The sequence below is a fragment of the Balaenoptera ricei genome, chromosome 7, assembly GCF_028023285.1.
Source record: "Balaenoptera ricei isolate mBalRic1 chromosome 7, mBalRic1.hap2, whole genome shotgun sequence".
NCBI classification, from domain to species: Eukaryota; Metazoa; Chordata; class Mammalia; order Artiodactyla; family Balaenopteridae; genus Balaenoptera; species Balaenoptera ricei.
In genome coordinates, this window is record NC_082645.1 from 112,169,413 (window position 1) to 112,184,045 (window position 14,633).

The 14,633-nt window shown below is 39.4% G+C and overlaps 1 protein-coding gene across 1 annotated transcript in view; it reads right to left on the bottom strand.

Annotated features, from left to right (window-relative positions):
- DNER (delta/notch like EGF repeat containing) overlaps positions 1-14,633 on the bottom strand; it is a 322,853-nt gene that overhangs the window by 16,720 nt on the left and 291,500 nt on the right. Inside the window, exon 11 of the mRNA XM_059927455.1 lies at positions 2,404-2,535. Coding sequence (XP_059783438.1) covers positions 2,404-2,535 — 132 coding nt within the window. The remainder of the gene's footprint in view (positions 1-2,403; positions 2,536-14,633) is intronic.

The following is a 14,633-nucleotide window of genomic DNA, read 5'->3' on the forward strand; positions in this document are numbered from 1 at the left end:
GTTTCTAGTCACTTCAGAAGATCATAGATGTTCAGGGTTAGAAAGAAACCTCAGAGACCATAGGTCCCATGGCTCACACAGGACAGGAGACCTCTTATATCTTCTCTGCCCACTGACAGTCCAAACTCTGCTGCCACTTCTGCTTTGAATCCATTCCATTGATTCAGATCCATTTCTCTTGGCACTGGCCACCAGCTCCACCTGTGTGTTATCACAAACCTTATATGCTTATTCTCCATTCTTACGCTCAGGTCAAGGACGGAAGCATCCAACATTGGGACCCAGTAGAGCCTAATCTGTGATGACATTTATTTTAACACCTTTGGCTGAATGGAGGGGTGCAAATGAGATCATCAAATGGAAAGTGCTACTCTGGGCGAACAGAGAACCCAGGTGTGTGCTGAGATGTGTGATGGGTCCCATCACACCCAGCTGCTCAGAGTGGCCTGTGCCCTCTGACAAGTGCCAAAGGCTAGTGTTCGCCAGAAGTAGCTCATAGTATAAGGGCTACAGCAGCGCAGAAGGAAAAAGAAGCAGCAGCTAACATTATTTAGTGCCTACTGCATAGCAGAGATCTGCACAAATTTGCCTCTGTTAAGCCTCACAGCAACTTTTCTATCACCGTTTTACAAGTGAGAAAGACAAGGCTGAGATACATTTGTCCATGACGGAGCTAGACCATGAAGCCAACTTTTGTCCTTATTATTCCATCCTTGTATATCTTTTGCCTATCTTATCCACCATCAGAAGGAAGTAAAACTAGATTTTTTTATAGTTATAAGATTTTACTTCAAAACGTCTTAAAGGCATCCTTTGTGTTCCTGACTTCTTATCCATACTCTCCTATATATTTATCTTCACACCAAGGATTTTAAAATTATACATATTATACATAGATATTCCTCTGCCCCAAGGCATGAAATTTGTCATTTCACAGAATTACCAAATTTTATCATGAAAATTGGTCCTATTTTATGGATAAGTACACTGAGACTCAGCACAACTAAATGCAGCCACACAATAAGTGCCACAGCCAGGGCAAGAACCGAGGTCCTGTTGGCCCAAATCTGGGATCCTTCCTACCAACTGATCTCACCAGACTGGACTTAACATCCTATACCTACTTTAGTCTTAACATCCTGCATCAATTCACAGCTCTGAGCATCTGTACCATTGGAATCCCTTTCCTTCCCTTCCTTCAACAATAGAGTGTTTCTCAGCCATCGTGAGCAAGAACCGCTGGTCCTAAAACCTCTCTGTATAGGGGTATTTGGAAAGGATGAGGGGGAGACCTAAAAGGAATTACTCTCTTCCTCTCTCAAGTCCTGAGCCAAGATGAAAGACAAAGAGTGAGCAGACAGGAGCCCAAATAACACCTTCATTACTGGTCAAGTTGATGTTGAAGAATATGGTCCATATTTGTGGATAAGCAGGTTTCCTGTTACTGGCCATGCCCCACTTGAGACACACACCAAGAATCAGACAAGCCCGTGCAGCCAGAGGCGGTGCTGGACCACCAGTGAGGGGCCTATTCTTGAAACATTTACAGCGTGGAGGAGTAGAGGCAGGAAACAGGCCAGCCCAAGAGGGAGACAGGCGGACAGGGCTATGTATACTGAGCTGTCTCCTTCCCAACTCACACAGCAGATGAGCTGCCTTGGCCTGATGAAGAGTAAGGGGGTGGGCGAGAGGGCCCAGGAGGGAGATTGTATGACACAGCCAAACCCAACTACCCTGACTAATTTAAATGAGAAGAAAACACACTTCAACACTGAGTTTTTAGCGATTTACAAAACAATGAAAACCCAGTTCCAGGGCAGTTCTCATTTTCACCTCAGTCCTAGTAGATACATGATTTTCATATATAAAATCCTGACCCTGACACTGTCAAACTTCTGAGAGTCCATCTGTAGAGAACACCTCACTCTGAGCAGCTCAAAGTATTTTTCAGATTTTCTCTTATGCTCATCCTCGCGGAACTTTTCTCCAGGCAATTGATGGCACCTAATACGTTTGAAGACACTTGAAGACAAAAAATGCAAAGTGAATTTACATTCTGTGTGGTTTTTCTTAATGCTTTCGACACAAAGACTCTCTTTTCTGATGCGATTCTAATGCTTCTCTGCTAAGCACATTTTTGGCTGTCTTAGCCCCGAGAACTCTGGATGACATCTGCGTATTCTCATCCTGGTGGGAAGGCTGGACTCAGACTCAGGAAGGAGGGGAAGCAGCATAACACAGTGAGCCAGAGCCCTCAACTGGGATCCGGGAGGCACGGGGGCGCTCAGCGTACCCTCTGGGCCTCACTGCCTCACCTGTGAGTGCTGTAGGGCTGGCGCATCCTCTTCTCACTGAATGAAAATGTAACAGTAAGTCACAGTGGCTGAGTGGCAGAATACTCACGGATTTCACAGTTTGCTCCCACCCAGCCGCGTGGGCAGTGGCATGTATAACCATTGGGCTGGTCCAGGCAGGTACCGGTGTGATGGCAGGGGTTACTGTCACATTCATCGATGTCGATGTCACACTCTTCACCTAAGGAGATAAAGAAAAGCGGCAGTGAGCCAGCTAGCTGCCCCCAGCGGCTCCGTCCCCCATCACTTCTCTGGCTCAGCAAAGATCTAAGGCTGGGGTCATGACCTCCTGCAATGCAGCCCAATTGGCTGTTTGTATAAAGTGTAGAACTCTCCCAGAATTCCAGACAAGGGATCCTTTACTTAAGTAAAGCTTAAAAAAGAAAAAGAAATGGCACCGGTGAAAAGAATCTCCTTTAATCTTTTGAATTCGTTATCTGAAGCTGATTCCCATATCTGCATAAACCTTTCGAGGTTTAATCGAAAAACAAACTTGGGCTCCTGATTTTACTAAAGAAATATATTTTGTTTTGGATTTAGTCAGCTGAATCTTCTTATTTGTTTTTCTGAAACTCCGGAGGGCCAAAAAACTCATAGTTTATGATTTTTTTTTTGGCAGCCAAGTGTTTGATTGTGTAAGCCTGGACATTCGACAATTTTCTGGATAGTTCTAGGTCACAGACGTGTGCCTAACCTGAGTCAATTATGAAAATGTACTCCTCTTTCCAAATCCCTGGAAATGCTTCTGGGAGGGATTGAAATGTTGAGGGAGAACATCAGGGCCCCCTAAGGAATGACAGTTGTGATGTCCGGGGTGAGTCCAGTCCTGAAATAATCTTCCCTGGGAAATGGTCCCCGAGGGAAGCTCACATCTGCTCCAGTCCGTCCGTCCTTCCCCCATAATGAAAACCGTGACCTGGGGTTCCTGACGCTGCTACACCCAACATTTGGGGGCAACCTTGTCCCCCTCAGAGAAAGCCTAGTTTAAACTAACAAACCAGAACAGGGGCTGATATCACTGTGGTCCAAAGACCAACTTACAAGAAATAGCTTGTTATTAGAAGTTACACAAACAAAGCCATCTTTGTGTGATTTTAAAGCGTGTGTATGAGTCAATACAAAATGGGTACACCTCTTAAAGATATCACATCGAAGCTGAAGAGAGGATACTTCAAATTGAGGCAATCTTTCTTAAAAGTGTGAAAATGAGAAAAAGAAAACTTTTAAATATACCTCCATTTGCTTAGATAAATGTAAAAAGTGATATGTATATATTTTTAAAATTCCTAGCATTGTTATAGTCATCGACTAAAACAAAAGAGCAAAATCAAATATTCTGTCCATTTTCAAAGGCAATATTTCAGTGTACACTTGGGTAATTACTTCCAGGCTTACTTAATTCGTATTAAAGAGCTTTTCTATCTGCCATTGGTTTACCTCGTGTTTATAAAACCACCATATGTCACTCACAGACCATTTTAGAGGCAGAATGTCAAATTAAAATAGTTCACGTCTGTTTCACTTCACACTTTTTTCATACCTGGCAGCGGACTATTTTATTTTTAAAGTAAAATCTGTCAAATAAAACATTTACTATGTCTAGGTCCTACTAGATTGCTTATAATTCAGTAGTGTCTAAGTGAATTTGTTTCCTGCAATAAATATAGTCATTTATATCAATAGGAAAGACATGAAATTGATTGCCTCTTACTAACCTCTTTCAAAGGTTTTCTGTCTATTAATGGGGCAATCACTCTGACTGGAAAAGGGCATAGACTAAACTATTACAAATGGCATTACATGGTAGACTAGTTGCAGAGACATATAAACAAGAATGTGCTGAGAAGCGATAAAAGGATGAAATCAAAGGCCTTGACAAATATACACATCAGTACTGCTTTCCATCCATTTAGGAAGACAAGCTTAATTGAGGTATTTACTAAACAATAGCTTTCTTTCCCTGGCAATCTGAATACTGCAAATTCTGAAATAAGATGCTCTGCTACCTTTGCAGCAATAGCTACAGAAATGGCCTGACTTCTCCCTACTTCTATAGCCTAGCAAAACTCAAAAGCCCCACCCTGCTTCAGAAGTTTAATGTCTGTCAAACCCTTTTAATTCCCTAAATTTTGGGCAGTTCTAGAGCTGTCAGTCCAGCCCCCCCAGTCCTGCTCTGGTCCAGAGCTTCCCTAGGGAGGTAAATGCCAAGTTCAGGTTCAGAGCAGCCCTAATACATGTTTTGGCTCTCGGACCTCTAAGTGGCTCTAAGATAGTTGAGAGAAGTCTAAGATCCTTAGATTTATCTCTTCTTGGGACTCACTGGATTGGAAGGACTTGGTAGGAATAGAGAATGGCAGGAGAAAATAGGATGAACTTTTTCTGTAGATATTCATCAAATATCTAAGACCCAGGAACCAAAGAACCATGGCCCAGAGAGAGTCCCAAACCTATCCCAGTCTGGCTTTCATCACCATAGTGTTCTTAGAGCTATACTTGGGATTCAATGACATTAGTTTATGATAAAACTCCATGCCAGTCAGGAGTCCAAATAGCTAGCAGCTATTTCCACAGCATACGTGCTCTCGAAGAACCGTGGAGCAATGCACAGTTCACAGATACCTTTAGATTTACTCTGTTGGCCCATTTTACAAACTAACATGCCTACACTTCTACTTGAATCAGTTACCCCCAACTGGCTTGCAGCTGAGGACTTCACTGTGTCACAATGCTGGTGGTAAGCATATGGGGTGATTCTGATGATGGAGCCACTCAAGGAAATTTCCAACCAGAAGACTTCCAAAGATGATTGCTCTTCTCTGCCTCACAGTGATCACACACTTTGCAAGGTAACTGAAGATTTATTACAAATTATAGAGACTAATTTTGGTTTCATTTATGTTTCCCTGTATTAGGAGTATTATGTTCTTACATACATTTCAACACCTCACCATTCCATCTCCAAGCAATATGCATTCTAGTTAATTTTAGTAGAAGAGTTCTTAGTACATTATATCACCTTTCTCCACTCATAGTTTACTTAATAAATCTTTATGCTTTTGCTGGCTTAAGCCAGATGACTTTTTCGTTGAGTTGCTTACTTTTTTATTTGAGTGGGGAAAATCAATTACTTTTAAATCACCGGTGTGCTTGAATAACATTTGTAAAGAGAATACAAAATGAAATTTCTACTTGACTAAGGCTGGAAATCAAAGTCTGAACTTTAAATCTTTTCCTATTGCTTTTCAATCTACTACTTTCTAAGAGGCAATTTGTATAGTAGGTATCACCTTTGGTAGTATTTATGCAAATTTACAAGTGTACTGTTTAATTCGGTATGCTTTCCTCAGATAAATTAAAATGAAAAAGATAAGAAGTCAGAAGTCTCTGCTGTCAGTACATCCTTGGGTTAATAGAGCCCACACCAAATGATATCAATGAAAATCATTATAATCATAATACCTAGTATTAAATCTAAGCCTATTATGTGCCAGGCACTGGAATGGGTACTGTAAGTATAACTCCTTCATACTTCACAAGCATTTTATTCTAGATGAAATGAATCTAATGACTTACTTGGAAGTTCTGCCACAATGGAGCAACTGGAATCTGTCTTGCCCTCCCACTGTAAATAATTACACATGTGGACAAAATATATATTTTAAAAAACACTTTAAGACATTAGACAACAGGCAGTGCATGACTGATTGCTAAGAGGAGACAAACAAACAGCTGAGTACCATAACCACTCTGGCATTCTAAATTCTGAACCAATTTAGAACACAATGGTTTCACTGAAATGTGGGGAGTAACTGGAATTTGTGGAGGCTGAGGTAGCTGTAATTTGTAGGACAGACCACTACAGAAGGTAGAGCCACTCAGAAAAGGAGCATCAGAGATATGATGCATCTCTGAGTTTGTTGCTGAATACTGTGCACGAGTAAGCTGGAACTCCACAGGCATGGCAAACAAGAGGAAAGATGAACAATTCCCAAAGCTCACAGAGGACTGGGAAGTATTCAAATTCTCACAGGTTGGAATGCAGACATTTCATTGGTCACCCAGTGCATTATGGGAGGAAAAGGTCACACCTCAGTAGTAGGACATAACTATCCCTAAAGGCTACTAGAGACTCCAAAATACAAAATACAAAAACAAACCTTGAAAGGATAAATCAGGTCAGCAAGTAACTTACCTACCTGCCACAAAAAAGGCCAGCACTTTTAAAAGAAATCCAATCACTCAACAACTTAACTCACAATGACCAGCATTCAAACAAAAAAAATCAGATGTACAAAAAAAAGCAAGAACATGGGACCTATAACCAGAAGGAAAATCAGTCAAAAGACAGAGGTCCAGAAATAACAGATGATGGTGAGTAAACAAGACATTTGTTCAAAATGTGAAGGAAAACATGGGGAAAATGAGGATAAATATGGAAGATATTAAAAAAAAAACCAAATGGAATTTCTAGATGTGAAAAATTCAATATTGTCAAAGATAATATTAAAAAAAAGAGAGAGAGAGAGAAAACTACAGACAAATATTCTTCATGAATACAGACACAAAAACTCTGAACAAAATATTAGAGGACAGGATTCAGCAATATATAAAAAGAATTATACAATATGACCAAGTGGGTTTTATTCCAGAGAGGCAAGATTAATTCAGTATTTGAAAATTGATCAATATAATCCATCATATTAATATGTTAAAGAAGAAAAATCATATGCTGATATCAGTTGATGCAGAAAAAGCATCTGGCAAAATTCAACACCCATTCATAACTAAAGCTATCAGCAAGCAAGGAATAGAGAGTAACTTCCTCAATTTGATTAAAAAAAAAAAATCTAAAAATCCCTATAGCTAACATTATACTTAATGGTAAAAGACTGAATGCTTTTCCCCCATGATTGGGAACAAAGCAAGGATGTCTGCTATCATCACTCTTACTCAAACTAGTGTGAGGAGTTCTAGCCAGCATAATAAGACAATAAAAGGAAATAAAATTTATACATATCAGAAAGGAAGAAATAAAACTGTCCCTAATTTCAGAAGACATACCTACCTATGCATAAAATCACAAGGAATCTACCCCCCCAAAATCCTAAAACTAGTAAGTTCATCAAAGTCAGAGGATACAAAATAAACATACAAAAATCAGTTGTATATCTACACACTAGCATTGAACATGTGCACACCAAACTGCAATTCTATTTATAATCACTCAAAAAGAGAGAAATATTTAGGTGTACATGTATAGGAGTTACATGCTGAAAACTACAAAATGCTGATAAAAGAAATCAAACATCTAAATAATTGGAGTGTCATACTGTGTTCATGGATTGGAAGACTCCAAATAGTAAAGATCTCAATTCTTCCCAAATTAATATACAGGTTTAATATCATTCTTATTAATACCTCATCAAAATCTTTTGTAAATATAGGCAAGATTATTCTAAAATTTATATGAAAAAGCAAAGGCACTAGTATAGGTAAAACAGTTTTGAAAGAAAAAGAGTAATTGAGAAGAATCATTCTGCCTGATTTCAATAGTTATTACATAATTGCAGCAATCAAGACTGAGTTGTATTGACAGAGGACTAGACACATAGATCAATGAAAAAGAATACAGAATCCAAACCAGACCCACACAAATATGGCCAACTGATTTTTGACAAAGGTTTAAAAGCAATTCAATGAAGGAAAGATAGCCTTTTCAACAAATGGTGCTTAAGAAACTGTACTTCTATAGGAAAAACAAAAACAAAACCCCTCTAGTTGGAAGATCCCAGGAAAGAATGCAGACTGTGAGCCAAAGCAATCTTGAGAAAGAAAAACAGAGCTGGAAGAATCAGGCTCCCTGACTTCAGACTATACTATAAAGCTACAGTAATCAAGACAGTATGGTACTGGCACAAAAACAGAAATATAGATCAATGGATAGAAAGCCCAGAGATAAACACACACATATATGATCACCTTATCTTTGACAAAGAAGGCAAGAATATATAGTGGAGAAAAGACAGACTTTTCAATAAGTGGTGCTGGGAAAACTGGACAGCTACATGTAAAAGAATGAAATTAGAACACTTCCTAACACCATACACAAAAATAAACTCAAAATGGATTAAACACCTAAATGTAAGACCAGACACTATCAAACTCTTAGAGGAAAACATAGGCAGAACACTCTATGACATAAAACACAGCAAGATCCTTTCTGACCCACCTCCTAGAGAAATGGAAATAAAAACAAAAATAAACAAATGGGACCTAACGAAACTTCAAAGCTTTTGCACAGCAAAGGAAACCATAAACAAGACGAAAAGACAAACCTCACAATGGGAGAAAATATTTGCAACGAAAAACGAAGCAACTGGCAAAGGATTAATCTCCAAAATACACAAGCAGCTCATGCAGCTCAATATCAAAAAAACAAACAACCCAATCCAAAAATGGGTGGGAGACCTAAACAGACATTTCTCCAAAGAAGACATACAGATTGCCAGCAAACACGTGAAAAAATGTTCAACATCACTAATCATTAGAGAAATGCAAATCAAAACCACAATGAGGTATCACCTCACACCAGTCAGAATGACCATCATCAAAAAATCTAAATGCTGGAGAGGGTGTGGAGAAAAGGGAACCCTCCTGCATCGTTGGTGGGAATGTAATTGATACAGCCACTGTGGAGAACAGTATGGAGGTTCCTTAAAAAACTAAAAACAGAACTATCATATGAGCCAGCAATCCCACTACTGGGCATATACCTTGAGAAAAGATACATGTACCACAATGTTCATTGCAGCACTATTTACAATAGCCAGGACATGCAAGCAACCTAAGTGTCCATCAACAGATGAATGGATAAAGATGTGGCACATGTATACAATGGAATATTACTCAGCCATAAAAAGGAACGAAACTGAGTTATCTGTAATGAGGTGGATGGACCTAGAGCCTGTCATACAGAGTGAAGTAAGTCAGAAAGAGAAAAACAAATACCGTATGCTAACGCATATACAAGGAATCTAAAAAAACGGTACTGATGAACCTAGTGGCAGGGCAGGAATAAAGACGCAGAGGTAGAGAACGGACTTGAGGACACAGAGTGGGAAGGGGAAGCTGGGACAAAGTGAGAGAGTATCGTTGACATATATACCCTACCAAATGTAAAACGGATGGCTAGTGGGAAGCTTGCATAGCACAGGGAGATCAGCTCAGTGCTTTGAGACGACCTAGAGGGGTGGGATAGGGAGGGTGGGAGGGAGGCTCAAGAGGGAGGGGATATGGGGATATATGTGTACATATAGCTGATTCACTTTGTTGTACAGCAGGAACTAACACAACATTGTAAAGCAATTATACTCCAATAAAGATGTAAAATAAAAAAAAAAGAATGCAGACTGTGAAAAAATAATCTAACAGTATTTACAAATGTATGAAACCACCTCACTGCAGGGTGGGGGGCAGTGCTGACCTAAGTAACTCTGGAACGAGTAGAGTTGGTAGGACTGAAGGCAGAGGATCTGTACACCAGCACTGCAGTCAAGTTTATAAAGCTGCTTCCCACAAGGATACAAGTTATGAATTCTGATACTGCTCTACGTGTATATAGGAATTAAGCAAGTAAGTAAAAGGATGTTGGATGGTAGGAGCCAGGAATCTTGTTGTTGGTGTGGGAATTTACAGATAAACAGGAGAGAAGGCTGGAATGATACATGTAATAATGGAATAAAGTTGGAGAAATTAGTATAAATTCATGTTTAGCTTTATTTAGATATAGATGGTTACATATGGCAATATTTATAGACACGCGGGTTAGTATACACACACATTCCCTTGCTATGTCAGCTGAGAGGATCTAGAAGCAACGACATCCCAGGAACAATGAGCATAGCTAGTGCCCAGATGTTGGTTTCCAGTATCATTCTCCAATAAAAAGAACCAAGGCTCCTTGGAGAGATGGCTGATTCTAAGACTGGAGCAGGAAATATACAAGATAAGACTGGAGCTTCTTGCAGTGCTGGAAAGCATATAAGTGTTCATACACACACACATACACATACACACACACACACATACACCCTCTTCGCCAACAACAATGGGGTATGTCAAAGGGACACAGAAACCAAAATGAAAGAACTCCCAGTGTCCAAATCTGGAACATTTTGAGCCACAAAATAAATAAAAATGTTTTGGATTATAACTCAAAGTATAAAATAAGTATCCACAAGTCCACAGTGATATAAATAAATGATCAAATAAATAAATAAATGGGGGAAAACAGACAAATCTCTCCTACAGAAGAATTTCACATCGTTTACGTAGCTACTCTACCCTCAAAGAGGGAGAGAATAACTCCCCATTCCTTAAGTGTGGTCCACACATAGTAACCTTCTTTCAAAGAGTAAAGTATGCAAAGAGGGGAAAAGAGTAACATTATAGGGGAAAAACTTGATAAACACTTCCTCAGGTGATTACCGTCAACGTCAATGGTCAGAAATCATACTTGATAGTATGTAGCCTTGATATGATGGGATATAATGAGAAAATGGACAAAGGACATGAAGAGACGTTTCGCCAGAGGATGTACAGATGTCGAATAATCACATGAAAAGACGTCCAATATCATTTATAATTAGGGAAATTCAAATTAAAACCACAAGATATCACTAAACACGTATCAAAATCGCTAAAATTAAAAATGAAGGCAACACAAAATTCTGGCAAGGATAGAGAGAAACCGGATCACTACACATTGTTGATGGGAAGGGAAAATGGTTAAGCCACTCTGGAAACATTCTGGCATAGTTTGGAAAACTAAACATCAACTACCATATGACCCAGCATTTGAACTCCTGGGCAACTGTTCCAGAAAAAATAAAAAATTATATTCACACAAAAACCTGTAAATGAAGGTTTACAGCAGCTTTCTTCATAATAGCTCAAAATTGGAAAGAAACCAGATTTCTTTCAACAGGGGGATAGTTAAACAAACTGTGGTATAGTCATATCATGGAACGCAGCTCAGCAATAAAAAGGAAGTAACTTGATACACATAATGATCTGGATGAATCTCCAGAGAATTATGCTAAGTGAAAAAAAAAAAAAACAAAAGGTTACATGCTATATGATTCCATTTATAAAACATTCTTGGAATACCAAAATTATAAAGATGCAGAACAGATTGGTGGTTTCCAGGGATTAAGAGGAAAGCTTCCTGTGGTGGAGGAGAAATGGGTGTGGCTATAAAAGGGAAGCATGAGGAATCCTTGTGATGAAAAAGTTCTGCATCTCGACTGTATCAATGTTAGCATCCTGGGTGTGACATTGTACTATAGTTGTACAGCGTGTTACCATTGGGGTAAGTGGTTAAACGGTACACTGGATCCCTCTGTGTGACTTCTTAAGATGGCTTATGAAGTGTGAAGTTTCAATTATCTCAGAATAAAAAGTTTGATTTTGAAAAAACAGCCAAAGAAAGAAAAAGACATATACACAGTCAATAGTTTCCTTAAAAATGTGCTAATGAATTCCATTAGCTAGGATGCTAGGATAACTGGATATTCATATGGGGAAAAAAATAAACTTCCATCCTTAAGTCACACCATACAGACAAAAAAATTAACTCAAAGCCTAAATCTAAAAGCAAAATCTATTTTAAAAAATGCTAGAAGAAAACATTGGATAAAGTGTCATCATCATAAGGTAGGCAAAGAAAGAACAAACTAAAAAAGAAAAAAATTGATAAATCAGAGATCACCAAAATAAAAGCACTTGCTCCCCACAAAAATACCATTAAGAATGCATGGATGTCCTGCTGGGAAAAAAAAAAAAAAAGAATGAATGGATGAGCAAAATGTTTATCTGACAAAGGATTTATATCTAGAATATGTAAATAATTCTTACACCTCAGTAATATGACAAAAATCCAATTTAAAAAAAAATGGGCAAAAGATTTGAAAAGACCCTTCTCAAGGTAAGACATATGAATGGTCAATAATTACATGAAAGACGCTCAACATCAAAGAAATGCAAATTAAAATCTCAGTGAGAATAAAACATTGATGGCATTTGCCCATGAAAATGAGCTGGAAATTGTAGAATACTCTCTTGTGAACTGAAAGACAAATATTGAAAAGTAGTTGAGTTAGAAAACAGAGGGGAAATATAACATTATTTGACTTTTAATAATGCATATAGACTTCCTGCTATGGTGAGAAAGCAATGGGTCACTGATGGCCCGTTTGGACTACTGTTCTAGTGGCCATGGCAACGGGCCTGAAAGAACTTTGGGCTTCCCTGTTGGAGTACAGTAATCTCCAGCCTATGATTTCAGGTAGAAACAAAGCAAGTCCTGGAGAATTCATGTTGCATGAGGGCAGTCTTTCTTTCCCTTTACCAGTCCCGAGCCAAATAATTCTAGGCGGCAGAATTACAAAACCTCAGAGACAAGAGTGGACACAAAATAAGTTAAGAACTGAAAAATGGACAGGATGATGCAGGTCAGGTCTTAAGGAGACAGCTGTGTAGAAGGCCTGCAGGGGTGGAAGAGAGGGAACCTCTCTGGGTTCAGATGACTGGAGGGAGTGTATTTTCAAGGAGAAGCCTAAATTCAAGAAAGGGCAGAGCTCCCCACATACCTCCTCCCAGAGTTAGTCTGCTGGCCTGAGAGTGAAGTGTCTTGAGCCAACTGAAAAAGCCAGTCTCAAAAGGTAAGTGTGACATTGGATGGAGTGTCTAATTAGATAACAATGAGTTGCCTAATTCACTCCACTCAGTCAAATTAGGGAGCTTTTGAGCACTTAATAGTTGGCCAAGAGTAAATTTCGCTAAACCTCAGTTATAATGAAAGAGTATTTAGTTCCAAGGTAGCAACTCAAAGAGTAGAGGCACCATGATTCCTTACATGATGATGGCTAATTTTTTATCAGTCCCTCCCCTGGAATGCTAGTTCTCAGAATAGGTTCTTTTTTAAGGGGAAAAAAAAAAAAGTTATATGATCAAATACATTTGGAAATAAACAAAGGCAAACAAGATTCTTGACTGTAAGTGCCTCTAATATGCGGGCCTTCTTTATGAACCTCCACGTGGCAGGTACCAAGTCCCCAATTTTGGGGGGCACAGACGTTTTTTCCATGGAGTATCTCATCTGACCAGTGTTCTGGAAAACACATTAATAGTACAACTCTCCTAACAACTTTAGGAAATAGTCTGTGGTCCCCTGCAGTTTGAAAAATTAACAGGGCTGAATAGAGACAGGCATCTGTTGTTTTCAAAGCCCAGTTAGAGCGATGTTTGAATCTACTTCAATTGGAAGAGTCTACTGCTCTGGGTGATCAGGGTAAGAACCATGAAGAAAAGCCCAGGGGTAGACTTTCCAGCTGCAGCATGTGTATGGGGGGCAGGGGAGGCACAGGGGATTGCGAGGCAGGAGGTGGGGGGGAAGACCATCACTGAGAAGAGCCTGCCATGGGTGTTCAGGAATCAAACAGCACTGGGGGTGCCCAGGAAAAGCCTGGAAAGACCAGATGAGGCCAGACCTCTCAGGTCTTGAGGATCAAGTTAAGAGCTTTGATTTTCTTCTTAAAGACAATGAAGTGCCAGTAGGTGATTTTAAGTAGGGAGAGACAAGATTAGATTTTAATTTAGAAGGTCTCTTCCGTGTGGCAAATGTTTAGGGGTGAAGGGGAATGGGTGTGGGGACCCCTGGCACTAGTGCAGGAGGAGGTGCAGGCAGCCTGGTGTTGGAAGGAAGACGTGAGAGGATCTAGAGGTTTCTGGGACTTGGTGGTTGGAGGCAGGTAAGGAGGAAGAAGAGGAGGCATCAAAATGATTCCTCAGTTTTCATCCAGAACAGCTCAGGTGGTAGTAATATCATTTAATGAGCTGGAAAATATTTAAAGAAAGAAAGGAGAAGAAAATATATGAGTCTGAGGTGTCTCTGAGGGACATCCAAAAGTGAATGCTGAGTAGGCAGTTGGAGATTTGCTAAATATTCTAGAGAAAAGATTGCATTTTATCTCCCATAAGATGCCAGGATAAATTTCAAATGTATTAAATGTTTGCATGGCCAAAATTAACTCATATATAATTAGAAAAATATAAGAGTATATTTATAAAATCTTGATACCTAGGGTCTTTCTAGCATGAAACAAGAAATCAAAAGAAAATATTAAGATGTAATCGTATATAGCTAGTGAGAAGCAGCCGCATAGCACAGGGAGATCAGCTCGGTGCTTTGTGACCACCTAGAGGGGTGGGATAGGGAGG